Source organism: Mobula birostris, chromosome 22 (assembly GCF_030028105.1).
Source record: "Mobula birostris isolate sMobBir1 chromosome 22, sMobBir1.hap1, whole genome shotgun sequence".
Classification (NCBI taxonomy): Eukaryota; Metazoa; Chordata; class Chondrichthyes; order Myliobatiformes; family Myliobatidae; genus Mobula; species Mobula birostris.
The window spans coordinates 59,324,193-59,350,213 of record NC_092391.1 but is presented as its reverse complement, the minus strand read 5'-3'; the positions used below and the strand labels follow the sequence as shown (position 1 = coordinate 59,350,213).

The 26,021-nt window shown below is 42.4% G+C and overlaps 1 protein-coding gene across 3 annotated transcripts in view; it reads left to right on the top strand.

The window, feature by feature from the left end:
- The window catches only part of dgcr8 (DGCR8 microprocessor complex subunit), an 81,955-nt gene extending 63,507 nt beyond the window's left edge, over positions 1 to 18,448 (top strand). Inside the window, exons 11-14 of one of the 3 annotated variants that reach the window (XM_072240849.1) lie at positions 1,789 to 1,895; positions 4,271 to 4,398; positions 6,009 to 6,122; positions 15,297 to 18,448. In XM_072240849.1, coding sequence (XP_072096950.1) covers positions 1,789 to 1,895; positions 4,271 to 4,398; positions 6,009 to 6,122; positions 15,297 to 15,380 — 433 coding nt within the window. In that variant the 3' untranslated portion in view covers positions 15,381 to 18,448. Of the gene's footprint in view, positions 1 to 1,788; positions 1,896 to 4,270; positions 4,399 to 6,008; positions 6,123 to 7,582; positions 8,367 to 15,296 lie in introns of those variants that run through there. The other 2 variants (XM_072240848.1, XM_072240851.1) reach the window with 2 other exon arrangements.
- Positions 18,449 to 26,021: the final 7,573 nt, after the last annotated feature.

Here is a 26,021-nt window from a genome sequence, read left to right as displayed (position 1 = left end):
CAAGGACCTGGACCCATTGCAATTTGCCTATCGCCACAATAGATCAACAGCAGATGCAGTCTCAATGGCTCTTCCCACGGCCTTAGATCACCTGGGCCACACAAAACACCTATGTCAGGATGCTGTTCATCGACTGTAGCTCAGCATTTAATGCCATCATTTCCATAATCCTGATTGAGAAGTTGCAGAACCTGGGCCTCTATACTTCCCTCAGCTTCCTAACCAGAAGACCACAATCTGTGCAGATTGGTGATAACATATCCTCCTCTCTGACGATCAACACTGACGCACCTCGGGTGCGTGCTTAGCCCACTGCTCTACTCTCTGTGTACACATGACTGTGTGGCTAGGCATAGCTCAAGTACAAGCTATAAATTTACTGACGATACAACCATTGTTGGTAGAATCTCAGGTGGTGACGAGGGTGAGATACACCAACTGGTGGAGTGGTGCCACAGCAACAACCTGACACTCAGCATCAGTAGACGAAAGAGCTGATTGTGGACTTCAGGAAGGGTAAGACAAAGGAACACCTAGCAATCCTCACAGAGGGATCAGAAGTGGAGAGAGTGAGCAGTTTCAAGTTCCTGGGTGTCAAGATCTCTTGAGGATCTAACCTGGTCCCAATATATTGATGTAGTTATTACAGATTTTTGTCCCATGCTTTTTGCCAAAATAAACACCATATTTAGAAGTATTTATGCTAATAGTGGAGATTTAGTGTTAAAGATGCCATTGACAAAATAAGATAATAAAATTCTGGTCGTTGAGGGACAGGCTGAATAAATTGCGCAACTTGGTGTTATCATTTCAGAGGGCCTGTCCTGGGCCCAGTATGGAAGTGCAATTGTAAAGAAAACTTGGCAGCACCTCTACTGCCTTAGAAGTTTACAAAGGTTCAACGTGACATTGAAAACTTTGACAAGCTTCTATCATTGAGTATATTGTACATGACAGCCTGGTATGTGAATACCAATGCCCTTGAACATAAGATCCTACAAAAAGTAGTGGATACGGCCCAGTCCATCATGGGTAAAGCCCACCCCATCATTGAGCTCATCTGCATGAAGCGTTGTTGCAGGAAAGCAGCATCCACCATCAGGGATACCCACCGGCCAGGACATTCTCTGCTCTCGCTGCTGCCATCAGGAAGAAGGTACAAGAGTGTCAGGACTTGCACTTCTCAGGTCAGGAACAGTTGCTACCACTCAACCGTCAGGTTCTTGAACCAAAGAGGATAATTTCACTCCACTTCACTTGCCCATCATTGAAATGATCCCTCAACCTATGGACTCACTTCCAAGGACTCTTTATCTCATGTTCCCGATATTTGTTCTTATTCATTTATTATTTTTTTCTTCCTGTATTTGCACTGTTTGTTGTATTTTGCACACCTGAGCATCCACATTGGTGTGGTCTTTAATTGATTCTGTTATGCTTTGTATTCTATGGATTTATTGAGCAAGCAAATGTATCTCGGGTTATATATGGTGACATATATGTACTTTAGTGATAAATTTACTTTGAACTTTGTTTGCAGAGGTATCATGCAGATTTCATGTTTGTATAGGATTGAAGTATCTTGAATTTTTAATGAATGGTCTCAGCCCAAAACATAAACTGTTTATTTCCGTCCATAGATGCTGCCTAACCCACTGAGTTCCTCCAGCTCTTTGAGTATGTTGTTGAAGATTTGCAGAAACACGTTTTTTTTTTACTTAGTGTGAAGTTAGTAGAATCTGTTTTAACTTGATTCCTTGGTACAGACTAAAATATTTTCATTTTCAGAAATCATGGAATGGGCGACACAAGCATTAAGTTTGAGGTAATTCCTGGTAAAAACCAGAAGAGTGAATATGTCATGACCTGTGGCAAACACACAGTGAGGGGCTGGTGTAAGTATAGGAACAATTGTTGATGCTAGGTCTGCTGTTTTTTTTATATAATACTTCATCCACAAAGCTATTAAAGAGTGTCAGGTGTCTTTGTGTAATTTTGATTATTGAAGTATTTTATCAAATGCATGTCCATAATGGGTGTCCAAGTCATGTTACTGCTCTGTAGCCTTGAAGCATTACTCCAGCTCATTGAAAGACAGGGTTGGGGGGGTGTGGTTGGGTAGCTGAATGAAAATTGATCTTCCTTGGGTTCTATATGGTTCAACCAACACGGAAGGTTAGTTAGGAAGGTTCAATGGTTAGGTATTAATATTGAAGTAGTAAAATGGATTCAGCAGTGGCTGGATGGGAGACGCCAGAGAGTGGTGGTGGATAACTGTGTGTCAGATTGGAGGCCGGTGACTAGTGGTGTGCCTCAGGGATCTGTACTGGCTCCAATGTTATTTGTTATATACATTAATGATCTGGATGATGGGGTGGTAAATTGGATGAGTAAGTATGCAGATGATATTAAGTAAGATAGGTGGAGTTGTAGATCATGAAGTAGGTTTTCAATGCTTGCAGAGAGATTTAGGCCGGTTAGAAGGGTGGGCTGAAAGATGGCAGATGGAGTTTAATGCTGATAAATGTGAGGTGTTACATTTTGGTAGGATTAATCAAAATAGGACATACATGGTAAATGGTAGGGCATTGAAGAATGCAGTAGAACAGAGGGATCTAGGAATAATGGTGCATAGTCCCCTGAAGGTGGAATCTCATGTGGATAGGGTGGTGAAGAAAGCTTTTGGTATGCTGGCCTTTATAAATCAGAGCATTGAGTATAGGAGTTGGGATGTAATGTTGAAATTGTACAAGGCATTGGTGAGGCCAAATTTGGAGTATTGTGTACAGTTTTGGTCACCGAATTATAGGAAAGATGTCAACAAAACAGAGTACAGAGAAGGTTTACTAGAATGTTACCTGGGTTTCATGTCCTAAGTTACAGAGAAAGGTTGAACAAGTTGGGTCTTTATTCTTTGGAACGCAGAAGGTTGAGGGGGGACTTGATAGAGGTGTTTAAAATTGTGAGGGGGATAGACAGTTGACGTGGATAAGCTTTTTCCATTGAGAGTAGGGGAGATTCAAACAAGAGGACATGAGTTGAGAGTTAAAGGGCAAAAGTTTAGGGGTAACATGAGGGGGAACTCAGAGAGTGGTAGCTGTGTGGAACGAGCTTCCAGCAGAAGTGGTTGAGGCAGGTTTGATGTTGTCATTTAAAGTTAAGTTGGACAAGTATATGGACAAGAAAGGAATGGAGGGTTATGGGCTGAGTGCAGGTCGGTGGGACTAGGTGAGGGTAAGAGTTCGGCATGGACTAGAAGGGCTGAGATGGCCTGTTTCCGTGCTGTAATTGTTATGTAGTTATTTGTTAAAGACTGTGACAGCATAGTTGCAACAGTTTTCTTTGAAATAGTTTTATTTTAACTGAGGCTTTATGAATTTGATGTGAGTACTTGTACTCCCATGATAAATCTCCCTGAATCAAAAATTGCAAAATTTTAGTAATTCAGGACTTCGAAGTTTTTGGCTGTGTTGTTTCTTGACGGCCTCGGAATGATGTTAATGGCTTTCAGTTCTTTGTTAATGAAATGGAACTATACAGAGGTTGAAGTACTTTGAAGGCCAATTTAAATTTGCTTTTCTGTGCCTCTGTGAAATTGAGCTACCCGTTAGGTCTAATATACTGATTCTGGCAGTTTTGCTTTCTTCTTTTGCATTGATTTCTATCTATTCATTGGTCATAGTTATAATCATAGACCACTACAACACACCAAAAGAGGCCCTTTGGTCCATCTAGTCCCTCCATACGCTGCCCTTACATGTATTGACCAACTTTTTCTTAAATGCTGAAATTGACCTTGCATCCATCACTTCCATTGGCAGCTCGCTACACACTCTTGCTACCCTTTGAGAAGACCCCCCATTTTCTCTCTTAAATATTTCACCTTTCACCTCTAGTTCTAGTTTCTTGCAACCTCAGTAGAAAAAGGCCTGCTTGTATTTACCCTATCTTTACCCCTCATAATTGTGTATACCTCTATTAAGTCTTCCCTTGTTCTTGTATACTACAGCGAATAAAGTCCAAACCTATTCAGCCTATGTAATTATGGTCAAGTCCTGGCAACATCCTTGTAAGTGTTCTTTGTAGTCTTTTAATTGATAATTTCTGAGTGCTAGTTCAATGGTTTACACGTCATACTGAGCATTTACTTGAAGCTCACATTTGTATGTTCACCTGTCTGACTTGAATTGGCCTTTGGTGGATGGAAAATGAAATTGGGAGATAATTCCAATTTTACAACACTAATAAAAGGAAAAATTTAATTTCTCAGGTAAAAATAAGCGAGTTGGCAAGCAGTTGGCATCTCAGAAAATCCTACAGTTACTGCATCCTCATGTGAAGAACTGGGGGTCACTATTACGCATGTATGGCAGGGAAAGCAATAAAATGGTCAAGCAGGTAAATATAGTCTGAAATTAATGTTTGATTGTGATCTAAATGCCTCCGTTCTGGTAGGTTGTGGAGGGCAAAAAAGTATAATATAAACATTTAGATTACAGGGCAGCACTGTCATGTAGAGTTGAAATCTTGCCACTTACCTTGCTGCCCTTTAGGGCATCATTGGAGGTTCTCCATCTCTGGCAGTGTTTAGGGCCTCCTCCTTCATCATGTCAGTAGCTTCTCTCGGTTTTCACTACTGTTAGTCATGCAAATCTCGTGTGGAGACTCAGGAATACTGTCACACTCAGATGTAGAAGGAACCTTCATTGCTGTTTCCATAACAATTTTGTTTGACCAGTCAGGGTTGTTAGCCCTGAGCTGAACCCCCGAACTTGACCATTGGTGGACCTCTCAGTCTGGCCTCTACCCTTTGACCTGTTTGGCACGGGTAACAGCCTACAAGTATCACTACACTTCCAGTACCAATGTAGCATTCCCACAACTCACTAACCTTAACTTGTTCTGATTTGGACCATGGGAGGAAACTGGAGCACCTCGCGGTCATGGGAAGAACATGGGGATGCAAACTCCTTGTAGACAGCAACGGGAATCGAACCCTGATCTTAGTACCGTAAAACGTTGCACTAAATGATACACATACGTCTGAAAAGACCACAACTACGTCGTAGGTTTGGAGGCTTGCATGCTTCAGTGATCCAGAGAACTCTGTTGGCTGGAGTCAGGGCTTTATGCTTTGGCTCTTGGTGGAGTCACCCGTACCAAACAGGTCAAAGGGTAGAGATCTGATTCTACACAATATAAAAACACACAAAATAAAATAAAGAACACAATTAAAAAAATAACACAATGTATACGATGACCTGGTATTGGTTCTTGTACTTGAGGCCTTCACTGATAAGTGTTGACCGTGGATGTTGTGTCCGAGTCGTCTAGATAGGCAAGCCTGGACGATACATTATGGAGAACAAGCTGTGCCCATGTAGCAGACTCCCCTCCTCCACGCATCTGATGAACCCAAAGGAACAGCAGAAACCAATACGATTTGGCACCAGCAGCATTGCAGGTGTTGCCACTCAGTGTTGAACTCAACGTAAGACTGCCTTGGGGACTCCAACTCTGGATTTTTCTTCCTCGGAGTTTACTCCTGAAGCCTTCCCCATGAGTTGGGTACGGCTGCAAGACAGTGAAGGTTTGAGATCAAGCATTTTCCGCCTTCTAGATGAGCTGCCAACCACGGCTGACGAGCCCCGTCTGCTTGAAGCAGTTCGTTTTAAGGTGCCAGTGACCCACTTCTGCCCTTTCTTCTGTCAGTAGAAACAGTTCCACCGGGTTTCGTAGCTAAGCCACACTTGAAGGCCAGGAGCAGGACTTGGTTGTCAAGGGCTATTTGAGATCCACGGCATAGGGAGCATTTAATCATTAGTAGGAGCTTGGCCCCATTACCACCCCCTGTTATAGCAACCTTAAGGAACCTGTTTCTTTTTTGGATATGGAATTTTAAATGACTTGCTGTTCCTTTTTTATTCCTATTACTTGTGATGCCTATAAAAACCTATGGTTTTTGTCTGCCATTTTAATATACACATCCCTCTATTATTTTCATGCAGGAAATGTCTGATAAAAGTGTGATTGAACTGCAGCAGTACGCCAAAAAGAACAAACCAAATCTGCATATTTTGAATAAGTTACGAGATGAGATGAGGAAGCTGGCACGGGACAGGGTAATTTTTTTTATTTTCCTTTTTACAGGGACTTGGTTCCTATCCTGACTGCTGTAAAAATAATTGATTCCAACAAAGCCTGTCTCTTATTTTCTATCCTGTATAAGTTCTCTTGTGTTGGGAAATAGAAGAGTACGGCACAGGAGCAGGCCATTCGGCCCACAGTGTTGTTGCTGAACCAGCTAAAAATCAAATCAGAAACACCCAGACACTAATCTCTCCTACTGATGCCATGACCATATCCATCCATCTTTCTCACTTCCATGTGCCTGAAAACAAAGTCTCTTTAAAGTCTCCAATGTATTTGCCTCTACCACCATACCAGATAGCGCATTCCAGACATCCACCACTCTGGATTAAAAAAACTTACCCCACATAACCCCTATTGAGCCTATCCCCTCTGGTATTAGACATTTCAGCCTTGGGAAACAACTACACTCTGTCCACTATTTATACCTCTCATAATCATAGAAACATAGGAAATAGGTGCAGGAGTAGGCCATTCGGCCCTTCGAGCCTGCACCGCCATTTATTATGATCATGGCTGATCATCCAACTCAGAACCCTGCACCAGCCTTCCCTCCATACCCCCTGATCCCTGTAGCCATAAGGGCTACGTATAAATCCCTCCTATAGTGGGGTGACCAGAACTGTATGCAATACTCCAGATATGGCCTAACCAGAGTTAAAGTAAAATCTTAAGATATAGGAGCAGAATTGGGCCATTTGGCCCATTGAGTCTGCTCCACGATTTCATCGTGACTGATCCATTTTCCCTCTAAGCTCCAACCTTCTGCTTTCTCCTTTATTCCTTCATGCCCTGACGAATCAAGAATTTATCAATCTGCGCCTTAAATATCCTCAATGACTTGGTCTCCACAGCCGCCTGTGGCAACGAATTACACAGATTCACCACTCTGGCTAAAGAACTTTCTCCTCATCTCCATTTTAAAAGGATGTCCCTTTATTCTGGGGCTGTGCCCTCTGGTCTTGGGCTTCCCCACCATAGGAAACATTCTCTCCACGTCCACTCTGTCAAGGCCTTTCAACATTCAACAGGTTTCAATGAGGTCACCCCTCCTGAATTCCAGGGAGTAGAGGCCCAGAGCCAGCAATCGCTCCTGATATGAGCTTTTCAATTCCTGAGTCATTGAATGGGACAGTTTGCATTATGTTTTAATGGCTAGTTCTTTGTTCACACACCTCTTCCCCACCACTGCTGTTCCTTATAGTACCACGGATACAAGGCATGACCGGTTTGTCCATTTTCCCATTTGTTAAGTATGAACCATGATCAGGAAACTATAATCCTAAAATGTAGGAGACTATAATCCTAAGATGTATCTCTTCCTCCTCTGACTTCAAAAGGAAATTTGAAGATAAAAAGACTTGTAGCACAGGAAGCTACACTATCTGGAGAGGAAAATACTTAACTAATCTTTCCCGCTCTCTATCTCCAGCCTTGCAGATTCCAAAGTGCCAAGTGTTCTACTTTCCTTCAACTTGATGGTGATTTCAGCCTCTTCCATGCTTTCAGGAAGTTCACCCCATCCACACTGCACTGGCTGAGAAACAGATTTTTTAATCCTCTGCATTACCTGAAATGTGTCCTCTCTTGTTGTTGAACCAGCTGAGGAAATATAGTTTCCTTAGAGCAGGCATTCCCAACATGGGGTCCATGGACCCCTCAGTTAATGTTAGGGGTCCATGGTATAATAAAGGTTGGGAACCCCTGCTTTAGATGTGCCATTAAGATCTTCCTTAATTTTATAACTTCAAATTAAGTCTTCCCTTTGGCTGCTAACTTCTAATAAAACTTATTCTCTAGCATTGTAAGTATTCTCTGAACCTGTAAGAATACCATATTTTCACCACAATGAGTGTTCAGAGCCATCTGTGGGATGCAGCTCAAGATCCACTTGTTCCTCAGCGTTTCCCAATGACCTTTCAACTTATATTTTCTCTGATTTTGTTTGCTCTCCCAAAATGGTTTACCTCACACGGATTGAATGTCATCATCCTTTTATGCCTGACTAACTGTGCCAACTTCAATGCAAACTGGGGCATTTTGTGTCCATTGGCAACCACACGAACTTAATCCCTTCCTCTCCCCCATAGTAAGTCTCCCTGTACACAATAGAAACTGAAAGACCTAAAATTGCATTTTTTGCAGAGCTATATTGGAAACATCCTTTCTGTTGAAAATACAACACTGTGCAGAAGTCTTAGGTACCATAGCTATACAGTTGAAAGAAAAAAGTTTGTGAACCCTTTGCAATTACCTGGTTTTCTGCATTACTTACTCATAAAATGTGGTCTGGTCTTCATCTCAGTCACAATCATAGACAAACACAATCTGCCTAAACTAATAACACCAAACAATTGTATTTTTCATGTCATGTGATTAAACACATTGTTTAATCATTCACGGTCCAGGCTGGAAAAAGTACTTGAACTCTTGTATTAATAACTGGTAAAACCTCCTTTAGCAGCAATAACCTCACAAAATGTTTCCTGTAGCTGCTGATCAGACTTGCACAATGGCAAGGAAAAATTTTAGACCATTCCGCCATATAAAACTGTTTCAGTTCATCAATATTTGTGAGGTACCTTGTACGAACAGCCCTCTTCGGGTCATGCCACAGCATCTCAATTGGGTTAGGGTCTGGACTCAGATTCGGCTGTTCCAAATTGCAAATTTTCTTCTTTTTAAACCATTCTGTTGATTTACTCTGGTCTTTCAGATCATTCTCTTGTTGCATCATCCAACTTCAATTAAGCTTCAGGTGACAGACCATTACCTTGACATTCTCCTGTAAAATGTCTTGATATAATCTTGAATTTATTGTTCCCTCAACGATCGCAAACTGTCCAGGCCCTGAGGCGGCAAAGCAGCCCCAAACCGTAACGCTCCTTCCACCACCCTTCACAGTTTTGGTGTTGGTGTGCAGAGCCCTTTTACCCTCCAAAGCTAGTGGTGTACATTTCTGCCAAAAAGTTCATGTTTTGTCTCATCAGTCCACGGACCATTGTCCCAGAAGCATTGTGGAATATCTAAGTGGTCTTTAGCAAAGTTGAGATGTGTAGCGATGTTTCTTTTTTTTGGAGAACAACAGTGTCCTTCCATGAACACCGTTTTGTTCAGTGTTTTTAGTGGACAGATGAACAGAGAACTTAGCAAGTTCAAGGGATTTCTGCAGGTCTTTTGCTGTTACCCTTGTTCTTTCTCGTCTCCTTCAGCATTCATTGATTGGAACACCTGACTCCAAATAGCTTCTGCAGAAAGCATTATCCCAGAGGTTTACAGTTTTAAACCTAGACTGTGATTGTATAAGTGGTGTACTCAGTATTGATAAGAACAATTGTTCGTGTGTTAGTAGTTTAGGCAGATTGTGTTTGTGGGCTAATGTAATCCCACTTTTTGGCTAATGTAACCCCACTTTTTAAAAAAGGAGGGAGAGAGAAACCAGGGAATTATAGACCGGTTAGCCTAACATCGGTGGTGGGGAAACTGCTAGAGTCAGTTATCAAAGATGTGATAACAGCACATTTGGAAAGCGGTGAAATCATCGGACAAAGTCAGCATGGATTTGTGAAAGGAAAATCATGTCTGACAAATCTCATAGAATTTTTTGAGGATGTAACTAGTAGAGTGGATAGGGGAGAACCAGTGGATGTGGTATATTTGGATTTTCAAAAGGCTTTTGACAAGGTCCCACACAGGAGATTAGTATGCAAACTTAAAGCGCACAGTATTGGGGGTAAGGTATTGATGTGGATAGAGAATTGGTTGGCAGATAGGTAGCAAAGAGTGGGAATAAACAGGACCTTTTCAGAATGGCAGGCGGTGACTAGTGGGGTACCGCAAGGCTCAGTGCTGGGACCCCAGTTGTTTATAATATATATTAATGACTTGGATGAGGGAATTAAATGCAGCATCTCCAAGTTTGCGGATGACACGAAGCTGGGCGGCAGTGTTAGCTGTGAGGAGGATGCTAAGAGGATGCAGGGTGACTTGGATAGGTTAGGTGAGTGGGCAAATTCATGGCAGATGCAATTTAATATGGATAAATGTGAAGTTATCCACTTTGGTGGCAAAAACAGGAAAACAGATTATTATCTGAATGGTGGCCAATTAGGAAAAGGGGAGGTGCAACGAGACCTGGGTGTCATTATACACCAGTCATTGAAAGTGGGCATACAGGTACAGCAGGCGGTGAAAAAGGTGAATGGTATGCTGGCATTTATAGCAAGAAGATTCAAGTACAGGAGCAGGGAGGTACTACTGCAGTTGTACAAAGCCTTGGTGAGACCACACCTGGAGTATTGTGTGCAGTTTTGATCCCCTAATCTGAGGAAAGACATCCTTGCCATAGAGGGAGTACAAAGAAGGTTCACCAGATTGATTCCTGGGATGACAGGACTTTCATATGATGAAAGACTGGATGAACTAGGCTTATACTTGTTGGAATTTAGAAGATTGAGGGGGGATCTGATTGAAACGTATAAAATCCTAAAGGGATTGGACAGGCTAGATGCAGGAAGGTTGTTCCCGATGTTGGGGAAGTCCAGAACGAGGGGTCACAGTTTGAGGATAAAGCGGAAGCCTTTTAGGACCGAGATTAGGAAAAACTTCTTCACACAGAGAGTGGTGAATCTGTGGAATTTTCTGCCACAGGAAACAGTTGAGGCCAGTTCATTGGCTATATTTAAGAGGGAGTTAGATATAGCCCTTGTGGCTAAAGGGATCAGGAGGTATGGAGGGAAGGCTGGTGCAGGGTTCTGAGTTGGATGATCAGCCATGATCATACTGAATGGCGGTACAGGCTCGAAGGGCCGAATGGCCTACTCCACCTATTTTCTATGTTTCTATGTTTATTATTGTGACTTAGATGAAGATCAGACCACATTTTATGAGTAATTAATGCAGAAAACCAGGTAATTGCAAAAGGTTCACAAATTTTTTCTTGCAACTGTATAGCTCGGGTGCCTAAGACTTGCACAGTACAGCATTTGTCAACCTGGAGCAGAGACAGTATTTGTGAATCTGGTGAGCAAAGGATGTTGGTGAGGGTGGTGCGGCGTGGGAGGGGTGTGGGACAGATAGCAGAGAAGGAGTGGCAGGGGTGGAGGAGGGAGTGGCGTGGGTACAGACACACCCAGCTCTGAGATTTGATTCCAAACAATCGGTGTATTGATCATTACAGAATGTCTCTCTGGTGCTTCCCGCTCCCTCCTCTCTCCCTTCCCCTTTTCCCAAACATGATTCCCCTCTCCCTGCCCCCTTCCCACTCTCAGTCCACAATAAAGATCCATATCAGAATCAGGTTTATCATCACTCACATATGTCATGAAATTTGTTTTTTTGTCATAGCAGTACAGTGCAATACACAAATTACTACAATACTGTGCAAGAGTCTTAGACACGCTAGCTGTATATATGTGCCAAAGAGTTTTGCACAGTACTGTACATATTTAAAAATAACTCCTTGCTTGCTGTCACTGAGCCAGGCTTTGGTTCAGCTTGCCATTTTTCCTTGCATGCTGTGAAATTTAACTTTCCTAAAGATTTTTTTTGGTCTGTAATTTTATCAAATGCCTGCTAAAATCTTTGTTCATTGATACTCCTTTACCTAACTTGCATTCAGCCATTCTTGGCTTAATGATTTTATATCATTTAATATCCTTAGAAGATAATGAACATCACAACATTATTTTTTAAAAAAGGATGTAGGTAAAACACAGGTAACTATAAGCCAGTTAATTTAATGCCTGTAGTTGGGAAAATGTTTGAAGCTATCATTAAGGCAAGACATTTGGATAGAAGATGTTCCATCTGGCAGGCATGGCATGGATCCATGAAGGGCCAGGCCCTTTTGACAAGCTTTCAGGAATTCTTTGAGGATATAATGAGCACAGTTGATAAAGCGGTACAATTGGATATTGTATACTCGGTTTTCCAAAATGCCTTTTAAAAAAAACTACCCAAAAAAATAAGTATGTCTGGATGCAAGTAATAGGGCAGAGAGTTGGGATAAATGGGTTGGTAGTCTCTGGTGAATGCAGTGCCACAGTGATCAGTGCTGGACACACAACTGTTTGTGATAATGCATTAACAATGTGGAAGAGGGGACCAAGGGTGGTGTTTCCTAAGTGTGCTGATGGCACTAAATTGAATCAAAAAGCAAATTGTGCAGAGAATGTGGAGATCCTACAGGGAAATATAGATTACAAGAGTGGACAGGGTCTAGCAGATGGAGTACAACATTGGTGAATGTGAGATCACCTACTTTGGAAGAAAAGTTAGACAATCAGATTATTTAAATTGTGAAATATTGCAGTGTGCTGTTCTGCAAAGGGATTTGGGAGTGCTTGTGCATGGTTGGTTTGCATGTGCAACAGGTTATAGAAGAGTACAGAAAAAGGCCATTCAGCCCACTATGTGCCAAACCAACTGTAAAGCAAATCAAAAACACCCAAACACTAATCCGTATCCCTCCATCTTCCTTACATCCATGTGCCTATCCAAGCGCTGCTGAAAAGCCTCCAACCTGTTTTCCTTCTGTCACCATACCAGGTAACGCATTCCAGGCATCCACTCTCTGAATAAAATACTTGCCCCCTCACTTTCCCCCTTGAACTTACCCCTTCTCACCTTCAATGCATGGCCTCTGGTATTATTCATTCAACCCTGGGAAACAGATACTCTCTGTCCGCTCAATCTATGCCTCTCATAATCTTATAAACTTCTGTCAGATCTCCCTTCAGCTTCCGGCACTGTAGAAAAAGGACCCAAGTTTATCCAGCTTCTCATTGTACCACATGCCCTGAAAAAGAAGGCCAATGAACTTAAGAGCTTGGAGATTACGCTGCAGATGTGCAGATGTACAGAGTACTTGTGAGGTTGCAAGTGAGCCACTGCAGGCAGTTCGCATCTCCTCACTTGAATAAAGCTATATTGGCTTTGTAAGTGGTGCAGAGGAGGACCAACAAGATTGATTTCCGAGTTGAGGCGATTAACCTATGAGGAGAGATTGAATTACCTGGGAGTGTACTCACTGGAATTCGGAAGAATGAGAGGGGATCCAGAAGAATCATATAAAATTATGAAATACAGTGGCATGCAAAAGTTTGGGCACCCCGGTCAAAATTTCCATTACTGTAAGTAGCGAAGCGAGTAAAAGATGACCTAATTTCCAAAAGGCATAAAGTTAAAGATGATACATTTCTTTAATATTTTAAGCAAGATTACTGTATTCTATCTTTTACAGTTTCAAAATAACAAAAAAGGAAAGGGGCCCGAAGCAAAAGTTTGGGAACCCTGCATGGTCAGTACTTCGTAACACCCCCTTTGGCAAGTATCACAGCTTGTCAACGCTTTCAGTAGCCAGCTAAGAATTGTTGAATTCTTGTTTGGGGGATTTTCGCCCATTCTTTCTTGCAAAAGGCTTCTAGTTCTGTGAGATTCTTGGGCTGTCTTGCAAGCACTGCTCTTTTGAGGTCTATCCACAGATTTTCGATGATGTTTAGGTCGGAGGACTGTGAGGGCCATGGCAAAACCTTCAGCTTGCGCCTCTTGAGATAGTTCATTGTGGATTTTGAGGTGTGTTTAGGATCATTATCCTGTTGTAGAAGCCATCCTCTTTTCATCTTCAGCTTTTTTACAGACGGTTTGTTGTTTGCTTCCAGAAGTTGCTGGTATTTAATTGAATTCATTCAATAGACCATAGGTGCAGGAGTAGGCCATTCGGGCCTTCGAGCCAGCACTGGTATTCTTCCCTCTACCAGTGAAATGTTCCCCGTGCTTAACAGTTGAGGAGGTGTTCTTTTCATGAAGTTCTGCACCCTTTTTTCTCCAAACGTACCTTTGCTCATTGCGGCCAAAAATTTCTATTTTAACTTCATCAGTCCACAGGACTTGTTTCCAAAATGCAACAGGCTTTTTTAGATGTTCCTTTGCAAATGTCTGATGCTGAATTTTGTGGTGAGGACACAGTAAAGGTTTTCTTCTGATGACTCTTCCATGAAGGTCATATTTGTGCAGGAGTCGCTGCACAGTAGAACAGTGCACCACCACTCCAGAGTCTGCAAAATCTTCCTGAAGGTCTTTTGCGGTCAAACGGGGGTTTTGATTTACCTTTCTAGCAATCTTACAAGTAGTTCTCTCGGAAAGTTTTGTTGGTCGTTCAGACCTCGACTTGATCTCCACCATTCCTGTTAACTGCCATTTCTTAATTATATTAGGAACTGAGGAAACAGCTACCTGAAAACACTTTGCTATCTTCTTATAGCCTTCTCCTGCTCTGTGAGCATCATTTATTTTAATTTTCAGAATGCTAGGCAGCTGCTTAAAGGAGCCCATGGCTGCTGACTGTTAGGACAAGGTTTGAGGAGTCAGGGTATTTATAAAGCTTTGAAATTTGCATCACTTGGCCTTTCCTAACGATGACTGTGAACAAGCCATAGCCCTAACAAGCTAATTAAGGTCTGAGACCTTGGTAAAAGTTATCTGAGAGCTCAAATCTCTTGGGGTGCCCAAACTTCTACATGGTGCTCCTTTCCTTTTTTTCACTCTAAAATTGTACAAAACAAAAATAATACACTAATCTTGCTTAAAATATTGAAAAGAATGTTTCATCTTCAATTTTATGACTTTTGGAGATCAGTTCATCTTCTCACCTAACTATTCACAGTAACAGAAATTTTGACCGGGGTGCCCAAACTTTTGCATGCCACTGTATATAGATAAAGTAGAGGCAGGGAAGTTGTTTCCACTGGTAAGTGAGACTAGAAGTACGGGATATTGCCTCAAGATTCAAGGTAGTCAATTTAAGATGGAGATGAAGTGAAAATGTTCTTCCCAGAGAGCAGTGAATCTGTGGAATTCTCTGCCCAGGGAAGCAGTAGCGGCTATCTTGTTTAAGTATATTTAGGACTTGGAAAGATCGATATTTACATTGCAGGGGACTCGAGGGTTATGGGGAAAAGGCAGTTGGGTAGAGCTGAGTCTGCACCCAAATCACCCATTATCTTATTAAATGACGGAGCAGGCTCCATGAGCCCAATGGCCGACCTCTTCTTCTATTTTTAATGTCAAAGATTTGAAAATAATTTCAAGTAAATTTTTTTTTTCTTTCCATTTGTCTCCTCCACTGTTATCTCATCCCCATAAAGGAGGAAACGCGTAAGAAGCCGAAAATGACAATAATGGAATCAGCGCAGCCAGGCAGCGAACCTCTTTGTACTGTTGATGTGTAAAGCACTGCAATGTGGACAGCAATAACGCACTGGACAAATTCATCCTCGACAATTATCGCTGTAACCTTATTTTAAAAAAAACTTTGGTTGCAAAATTTGTACAATTTTCAAAGTCTCCCCATCATAGGTTAACAGTGTACTCATTTACTTATGCATCACCATTACAACAGGCAATATATTATTCAACTTGAATCTTTACCTCTGTGATAGGAAAGGAAATGAGACTAAAGGTAGATTCAGAGAATGTTGGATATTACCTCAGAAAAGAACCTTTAGACCAGTGGATTTATAATTTGATTAATTAAATTGTAGGGGTCTTTTGAATTTCCTGCATTGGCCAGCTTTAGAATGGCAACTGAAATATTATGCACTGAGCTGTTGGTCAATTAACCCTTCTTATACTGAGGGGTAACTTACTGGAAGAAGTACTTTTCATTGTTTACATGTAACCTGGTGCCAGTGTGAGGTGGCTTTCAGTAGACACAATCTTAAGTTATTTCTTTTAATATGAACTACTTATTTTTGTTAGCAGGTTTTAAGCAACTTTATGAGTAAACTACATTTTGAAATGAAGTGACACTTAGCCATTACTGAAGAAACACAAAGTTTATATGTGAGATCGTTTGAGGAAAATGTTGTGGAGAAAATTGGGGGGTATTTTTTTGGAAATATTAGAGCTCAAGGTACTGGCATTTTGACTAAATGGTTTTAATGGTGGCCTTTGTAGGATGTAATCATTCACAAATGGTTCTTAAATTGGAAAATAGTAACTACCGTGGTCTCTACTACATGGATACAATGGCATTTTCAACACATTTTGTAGCATTTGTGTTTTTGATTTCAATCTGTTAATATGCATCGTTTTTTAAATCTGGAAATGGTCATAAGTCTAAATCACATATAAGTAGCTATAATGCATGGTGAGACTGCAAGATACAGTTGAAGAACTTGCGATGTTTGTCTTTCACTTTCAACTCCTGTCGTTCGGGCATATAGAAAATGTGTCATTTTTGTGGCAGTACGTTAGTGCCATCAGCTTCGGAGTTTAGTATTAGAGCTGGAGTTACAGTTATGTGTCTTTATTTAAAGACCCTGTTTCTGATTTGCAGTATTGTTTTAAGCCCAGATCTTGCGAGTTTTAAATTCTAACTCACTTGCTCAATATTTTTTGTTGTCGATTTTTGTTAGTATTTGTGTTAGTGTGGCACTCTGTTTTAGTTGGAACAGATTATTAACATATGAGTGAATAGGTTTGATTTGCCTACTGGCTGGAGAGTAGGTTATAAAATGTATTGTTTCTCCAACTACAATTTACATTATAACCAGGTATGCAAATTTGGAAGTTTGAAATAGATGCTTGAAATAGTTCTCATTGTCTTATATTTAGTTTTCTTTAACAATTTAGCTTTTCTACTTCACTTGAACACAAACTAATAACCGGAAAGAAACAAAGTACCATGACAAAGCTCCTGTGTACTCTTGGAAACGTGAACCAAAGCTTTATAATTGTGTCTTATGCAAACTGACAAGACTAATACATTTTTAATGCTTGCTGCAGGCTTCAACAGTGCCGTGGGGCTGGGGGGGCGGGGGGAAGAAAAATGCAGTAACTGCTGGAACAAAACTTAGGTTGTGCACTGTTTTGTCAAGTTTTTTCGTGTGTTTTAAATGTTTACTACACTTGTGTTCATGCAACGTTTCTTGCCTTTGCACATAAGCACAAGAGCTGCTGTGAGAGAGTACTGACTGTGGTTTAGCAGAATAGCATTCGTGTGATCAACTTTATGAATCCTAAACAAATACAGTTGTCTTACCTTCCTAATTAATTTGTACGTTTAAACTTGGTATTTGTGTGAATGGATTGTGATTTGTAAGTACATATTCAATGTAGATGTTTCTTTTTAATTAAACACGTCGATTTATTTCTGTCTCAAAGGTAATCATGAAGTAAAGGATTGTAATTTGACCACCTTTTTTAATACATTGGAAACAAGACTTGTGATTATGGGTGTCTTTTGATTGGCTATAGTGCATTTTTCTGTTTTTTAAAAGCATGTCTTGTTGGTGTATTATTGTGTACATGCTGTTATAGGAAGGAATAACCAATTGGCCTGAAAGTATGTTAAACTTGTATCGAATGATAAAGATTTTTATGCACAGCAAGGACTTAAAATTAAGAGGTCATTCAAAAATGGGAAAGCACTAACACTCCAAGAACAGTATTGAAGTCTTAACATTATGAAATTCGGAGTTTTTTTTTTGTAAAATTGCATTTGATTTGTCCAGAAATTTGAAGACAACTTTATATGTGGCTATTAATCAACTGTAGTTATTACTGGTATTGATGTCTGAATTTATTCCAGCAAAGCTTCTAATAACTAATCTATTGTATGTTCAAGAAGTTTTTAAATGTGATTCTTTACGAACTGTCAAGGAGCAAATGAATTCCAGTGAACAAAGAAAGCATTCATGGAAATCTGTATTCTGAAATGAGTGCGGAGACAAATTCCTGGAAATTTGATATGTTTTTCTTGTGTTTACTTCCGGAATTGTACGAAACAAAGAAGACTGCAGATTCCCCAGCTTTATAAACTGGTTCTCTTATAGTGACTTGGTCTTCATTCACTACCACGGTCCACACACTATTACCCTTCCCCAGTGACTGATTAATGAAGATTCTAGAATTGAAATTAATTTCTTTTAACTAAAGGAATGAAGACATTAGTAGAATTTTAAAGGACAAAGTTAGTTACCAGTGTTTTTATGTTTTTTTTCTCTGATTTAGCAAGAAATAATTATGAAGTTTTAAGAATCTGGTCTGTTGAACCCTTTAAAAAATAATATTTTGTGTCTGATGGGAACTTGAAGTACAAGTATGATACCGCACCTATGAATTATGTGCAGTTACTACAAGTGCTATTTTAAGTGGCTAATTTTAAAGGTTCACGTACATGTCCTTTTAGCCTACGCTTGCTGCACTGCAGAGCCATCTGGAAATTTGTGTGGTCCTTTTCAAATGTAATTTTTTTTGCGCTGTAGTTTGAAGCAATAAAGTTTGATAACTCATTATAAAATGTCTTGTCTGTATATAAGCACCCCTGAAACATCAACTGTTTATTCATCTCCATAGATGCTGCCTGACCTGCTAGGTTCCTCCAGCATTTTGTGTGTGTTACTGTAATCCCTTTCTGCTACCTTGTTGTGGTTTGGAGGCCTGTGTGCCTCAATGACCTGGAGATCCATGTTGCCTGGAGTCGGGGCTTTATGCTTTGGCTCTTGGTAGGGTCACCCATGTATAACAGGCCAAAGGGTAGAGACCAGATTAAAAGTGATCCACTGGTCCTTCAAATTCAGGGGGTTCAACTCAGGGCTAACAACCCTGACTGGTAAAACAAAACTGCTACGGAAACAGCAATGAAGAATGCTTTCACATCTGAATGTTTATCGTAGAGGAGGGGAGATCTGATAAGATCTATTGGAGGTTTATAAGATTGAAAGGCATTGAGTAGACAGAGTATCTGTTTCCCAGGGTAGAAATATCTAGTACCAGAGGGCATGAATTGCAGGTGAGAGGGGTAAGTTCTAGGGAGATGTGAGGAGTAAGTATTTTACTAAGAGTGGTGGATGCCTGGAATGCTCTGCCACGTATGGTGGTAGAAGTAAAATATTGGAGACTTTTAAGAGATATTTATTAGGCACATGGATGTGAGGAAGATGAGAAATATAAATGTGTAGGTAGAAGGGAGTAGTGTTCAGTGTTTTTTGGTTTTGCTTTTTAGCTGGTTCAGCACAACATAGTGGGCTGAATGGCCTGTTTCTGCACTGTACTTTTCTAAGTTTGGTGTTCTGTAAAATGCTGCTCACTAAGGGAATTGTCCAAGGAAATGGAGTCTTGGGGATATAGGCAGGGTGAGTGTATGGACAAAAATGTGATAGGTGGGGGGAAATGTGGAGCGCAAAACAACAGAATATTTTAAAATGAAGCAAATTGTCTGAAATTGTTGAATTCAACATTGTGTGGAGAAAGCTGCAATGTGCCTAGATGGAAGATGAGGAACACTTTCTCGCGGGAAGCTGCAAAATGAAACTGATGGGCAACTCAACACCCAGTGGTCTGCAAGGTGGTCACATAATCTAGATTGCCTAAGTGTGGAAATGTGGCTGAATCTTGCTCCAGGAAGTTGCTATAAACCTTGTACACAGTTGTAATGATATCTTTTAGGAATCTCTAGTCTTCCATTAACAAAAGAAACCCTATTGTCCAAACGAACTGATTTGTGCAATTCTTTGGCAAGAGCTGAAGTGCTTTATATTTTACACTTCAATACTTGACTTTCCTAAATATATTGGGTAACAACAGGATCCTACTGAAGTGGTGGCAAGGTTTTTACAGTCTAATAATTGAATGGCTGGAATGTCAAACTATCAGAGAATTATAAATAATAGTAATTTGTTGGTGCGTGGAATGCATTGCCTGAGTTGGTGGTGGAGGCAGATACATTAGTGAAATTTAAGAGACTACTGGACAGGTATATGGAGGAATTTAAGGTGGGGGGGTTATATGGGTGGCAGGGTTTAAGGGTGGACACAACATTGTGGGCCAAAGGGCCTGTACTGTGCTGTACTATTCGATGTTCTATAAGACGTAGGAGCACAGAATTAGGCCATCTGGCCCATCGAGTCTGCTTTGCCATTCAATTTTGGCTTTTTTCCCCTCCCCAGCCCCAGTTCCTGGCTTTCTCCCCGAAACCCTTTGATGCCATGTCCAAACAAGAACCTATCAATCTTTGCCTTAAATATGCCCAATGACCTGGCCTCTACAGCTGCATGTGGCAACAAATTCACCACCCTTTGAAATTTCTCTGAAAGGGCGCCTCTATCCTGAGGCTGTGCCCTCTTGTCCTGGACTCTCCCACCATGGGAAACATCCTTTCCACATCTACTCTGTCTAGGCCTTTCAACATTCAAAAGGTTTCAATGAGATTCCCTCCTCATCCTTCTAAATTCCAGGGAGTACAGACCTAGAGCCATCAAACGTTCCTCATATGATGACACTTTCATTCCTGAGATCATCCTTGTGAACCTCCTGAACTTTCTCCAATGACAGCACACCCTTTCCAAGATGAGGGGCCCAAAACTGTTCACACTACTCAAGGTGAGGCCTCACTAGTGCCTTAAAGCTTCAGCATCACATCCTTGCTCTTGTATTCTAGACCTCTTGAAATGAATGCTAACATGGCATTTGCCTTCCTTACCACTGACTCAACCTGCAAGTTAACCTTTAGGGGGTTCTGTACAAGGACTCCCAAGTCCCTCTGCATCTCAGATTTTTGGATGTTCTCCCCACTTACAAAATAGTTTGCACATTTATTTCTACTATCAAAGTACATGACCATGCATTTTCCAACATTGGATTTATCTCATTTGCCACTTTCTTACCCATTCTCCTAATCTGTCTCAGTCCTTCTGCATCCTACCTTTTTCCTCAGCACTACCTGCCCCTCCAACAATCTTCATATCATCTGCAAGCTTGGCAACAAAGCCATCTATTCCATCATGTAAATCATTTATATACAGTCATAAGTTTAAACATTAAGTGAATTGGAAGAAAGTGATATATGGTTTGATAATGTTCCTCAGCCCGATTGGTAGGAAGCACCAGCTGCTGAGTGTTGAAGTTGTGGTTTAAGCAAGGATAGCCTGGGGTAATTGTGGTCAAGTATCAGACTGCCGGAGACTCCTCTGCTTACGGCAGATAAGATGGGCTGGGTTGTCTGCAGCAGTGTGTACTCAAGCCTAACAGGTGAGACTTAGGGGGTGCTGGAGACAGATAGCAGAAGGATGTGAAACATACCCAACAGCTAAGGCTCTATTGTCTTTACTAACTTCAAAATATTATTGACAATCTCCTCAAAGTTTCAATTGACACCTCTTGTGAATGGGAACTGATCTTGCGAGTAAGGAATCCAAACATATATAATTTACAATGATGAATATCTGTAAGTGATTAGTACAGCCAATTCTGTACAAAAGTAGCAGTTTTCTGTTTAGATTTCAGAACAGTGTGGGTGACAGGCCCATGCTGTCATCCTTGTGCAAAAGTAAAATAAAACTAATGCCTGAGACATAAAGTACAGGTGTTCTAGGCCCAGTTATCTTATTATCGGCGACAACAGTTACTTTCACTCTGAATCGTCTCCATGGACTCGAGTTCCATGACCACAGCTGGCATGCATTTCGATATGTTAAAGATCATCTAAATCTAAATAAAAAGACCCTATTCACTATTTAGAAAGCAAGGAAGATCTTCCAATGAGTTGGCTAACAAGTATTGCAAATTCTAGTGTCGAGGCTTTAAGGCACTGGTGAGGCCTCACTTGAAAGTATCGTGAGCAGTTTTGTTCCCCTTACCTAAGAAAGGATGTGCTGGCATTGTTGCTGGTTCTGGGCCTGCACTTACTGGAATTCAGAAGAATGAGGGTGGATCTCATTGAAACCTATCAAATATTGAAACCCTCAAGAGTGGATATGTACAGTGTGTTTCCTATGGTGGGGGGGGTCTAGGACTAGAAGATGCAGCCTAATAGAGGGATGTTCAGTTAGAACAGAGATGATGAATTTCTTTAGCCAGAGAGTGGTGAATCTGTGGAATTTGTGACACAATGTAGCCCCCTGGTAAGCCTCAGACTTGCTCAGCTCGCTTTCATCTATGGGGAGCAGCCTTCGGCCCTGCCAAACTGGGTTGGATTAGATTAGATTATGAGGACACGCAGTCCTCTCTTATTGTCATTTAGTAATGCATGCATTAAGAAATGATACAATTTGTTCCTCCAGAAGGATATCACAGAAACACAAGATAAACCAAGACTAAAATTAACTGTCAAAAACCACATAATTATAACATATAGTTACAACAGTACGAAGCAATACCGTATTTGACGAAGGAAAAAAAGTCTCAAAGTCTCTCGAAAGTCCCATCATCTCACGCAGACGGTTGAAGAGAGAAACTCCCCCTGTCATGAGCTTCCAGCACTGCAAACTTGCCGATGCAGCATCCTGGAAGCACCCGATCACAGTCCGACTCAGTCCACCCGAAAACTTCGAGCCTCCGACACCGAGCACCATCGTTGCTGAGCGCTTCGACCCCGGCCCCGGCAATAGGCAAAGCCGAGGATCTGGGGCCTTCCCCTCCAGAGACTCTCGATTGCACAGTAGCAGCGGCAGTGAAGCAGGCATTTCAGAAGTTTCTCCAGATGTTCCTCCGTGCTTCTCACGTCCACCTCCATCAAATCAGGATTGTGCACGGCCCCTATTTAACAAATACGATATCAGTTTGGAGCGGCCGCGTGTGCTGCGTTGCGCCGCCATCTTCTCCTCCCCTCCTTAGGTAATCAAGTTTGTGTGGATGCTGTGTGATGTACCCCACCCCGCCAAATAACAGACAATACACCATATGCGATTAAATGATTGCATTTTATAAATCTTACTGGAACTATGTAATTAATAGAGATAAAATATAAAAGGAAAGTAAAAGGCGCCAAGCTTATCAAAGTTTAACCACTTCGTGCACAACAGTTGGAGCTCTAGTAATGGGGTCATCTTTCCACCATTTGATCTCCTCCGACCACCTCGACCCGCCGCCTAGGACCAACCACGGTGGTCGACCAGATGCTCCACACGAGTCTGTCTTCATCTCCCCTCCTCGCCGAAAACCCTTCGGACTCCTGCCCAGGGTTACAGCATCGTGTTTCCTCTTTCTGTCCCCATCATGCCTTCCACGCCAAAGTCTTTGAAACACAATAGCTTACAGACACAGAAGAAAGAATAACATCTATCCCAATTGGTTCGTTCCTTCTCAAAAATATAACCCAAACAAGCAGAGAGAGAGAGAACTCCTTACACTCTCCCCCCACCAAATAAAGTCATGTCCTCATGACTTCTAAATAACTGCCAACCATTCATGCAGACACAAAAACCCAATCCAGGTACAAACAGTCACATTGCTCCCCAAACAGTAGACCTTCTATATAGTTCCACGGGCGCTATATAGGCCAACCTATCTGGGAGTTTCCTAATCCTCCGAGACCTCCGTACCCCCTCACCTAAACCCTTCAGGCTCGGACACTACTGGGGATACCTCGGGTCTGCTTGCCAACTCCTCTCTCAATCTCTCACTCATGCCCCCATGCACTTCGGAGCCCCGTGTCCCATGTCTGGGACCCCGCTTCTTTTCCCTCAGGGCCCTGCAGTAACCCAGGCTGCCCACAGCTAGCCCTCCCCACTACACCTGACTCAGTGGGAGAAGGGCCAAAAGTCTCTTCCTCAATCAAGGGGAAGTTAGCAAAAGGCAGCAGGTACCACACATCCTGCACATCATCCTTCGAATCTGTATTCTTCCTCATTCCCTCGATCGGTAGCTGCTGTTTGATTTTCTCCAAACTGAAGCACTTAGCCTGGGCTGCCTCTGCAGCCTCTTCAGCCTCCTGCAGTCGAGACGTCAGCTTCCCCTCTGACTCCTCCAACTCTCCCCGCAGTCTCAGCAGTTCTGACTCGCTTCACGTCCATCTCCACCTGGGATGCAATTACACCACCAGCTTCTTCCGATCTGTTCTGGATCGATTTCTTGAGTTTCTGCTGATCCTTTCGAAGGTTGGTCATGGTTTTGTCTCTCTGGATTAATTCATCAGTACAAGACTGCAGTTTCAGCTCGGAATTACGTTTCCCCGTCTCCACTTTGGTGAGCGTGAACTCCAATTCTTCAATGGTTGTCCCGGGCTCTGGCACAAATCTCACATCATAGTCCCTCAAGGCGAATCCAAACCCTAGGCGATCATCCACGTACGCCAAAACTCCAAACACCTCCACATCCCCCATGGTCTTCCCCCTGCCCTGTGGGAAGGTTGCAGGGGCTCCGGATATGCCCTGTGGCATCTTTTCGGATCGGAAGAATCCTAGGGGACCTATAACGGCCGTCTTCTCCTTGTCGGCCTCACTCATTGGGATCTGGCAACATCCACTCCTCAGATCCAGCACATTAAACCATGTCGCACCATACAAACAGACCATAGCGTCTCCGGCCCTCAGGACCGTATTCTGGTCAATGACAGTGCCCTTGTTAAGAGTCCTATAATCCACACACATGTTGCTATCCACAGCTACAGGGTCCAGTCGCCGCGACCTCTCTCTCACCGAGGTGTCTTCAGCAGTCAACTCCCCTCCCTCATGGTATTTCGGACCGTCTACTAAGAGGGTCTCACCCTCAGATACTTTCCCCAGGCCGTACCACAATCGGCTCTTGTTTAAATTCGGTACTGGCCCAAGGCTGCTACACACGTCCTCACAAGCAGCTGTAAACACTGGGTGCACAGACAATGCCCCCATCAACTCCAGTTTCACTGACCAATAATCATCTTCTGGATAATCACTGGCACTGGTACCCCAAATCTCCAGTGCCCTTAATGTTGTCAAGGGTAAATGCTTCAGAAACCGGTTGTAAAACGAACTGTACAACAACTTTACTGCACCCTGGTGTCGAGGATGGCTTTAGCATAGCTTCCCTCTATCTGTAACGACACACGGGGGTGTGGTTCCTCTAAGCCTTCAGGAATAGGGTCTTTTCCTTTCGGAAGTTCCTTGGTACATTGCTGGGAATGTGCTCCCCCAGAGACCCCAAGCCGTTCCCCCACTGGGCCTCCGCTAAGTTTCCCAACACCTCTCTGATCAGCTGAACAACTGAAGGAGGGGCTGATCCCCTTAAATGATCCCCCTGGCACTGCAAGCAATTTAGCTGCCCTCCTAGCCAGAGAAGATACACTGAAAGCTTTTCCCCATTCTCCTGACACAGGTATGGAAAGCCCCCCAGGTGCTGCATTTGACTTCCAGTCGAACCAGACCCATTCTTCCCTGCTTTCAGATAACTTGCAGCTGTCACTACAGGGTAATTGAACCTGACAGTTCTAACACCGTCAACAGCCCGCCTACTCAAACTTTCAACCAATCCCTGTCGCTCTCCCTCAACTGAGCACTGCCACTCATCTAACAACTGAGAGATCGCTCCGCCCACATCTCATACGCCTCCACTCCTTTAGGGGTGGACAATATCCCAAAAGCCAGGCGGAGCCTGCTACAGCTGGAACATTTATTTGCAGACACTACCTCCGAATCAGACCACTCTTTCCTCTCTCTCCCAACAGTATGGGCAGCCCATGGTCCCGCCTCACCTGGGGCACCAATAGACACTGGCAGTCCCACCACCAACTCGTCAGCACTAGTCTGAACTTGAACAAATACCTCAGGGGTACCAACAGCCACCCCACCCAACATGCATGCAGTAATAACCAGCAATCCCAGGTGAGCCCCCAAATGTAGCTCCCGGTAGGCCTCAGGCTCGCTCAACTCGCTTTCGTCTAGGGGGAGCAGCCTTCAGCCCCGCCAAACTGGGTAATCAAGTTTGTGTGGATGTTGTGTGATGTACCCCACCCCGCCAAATAACAGACAATGCACCATATGCGATTAAATGATCACACTTTATAGATCTTACTGGAACGACATAATTAATAGCTAAAATATAAAAGTAAAAGGCGCCAAACTTATCAAAGTTCAACCACTTTGTGCACAACAGTTGGAGCTCAATTAACAGAG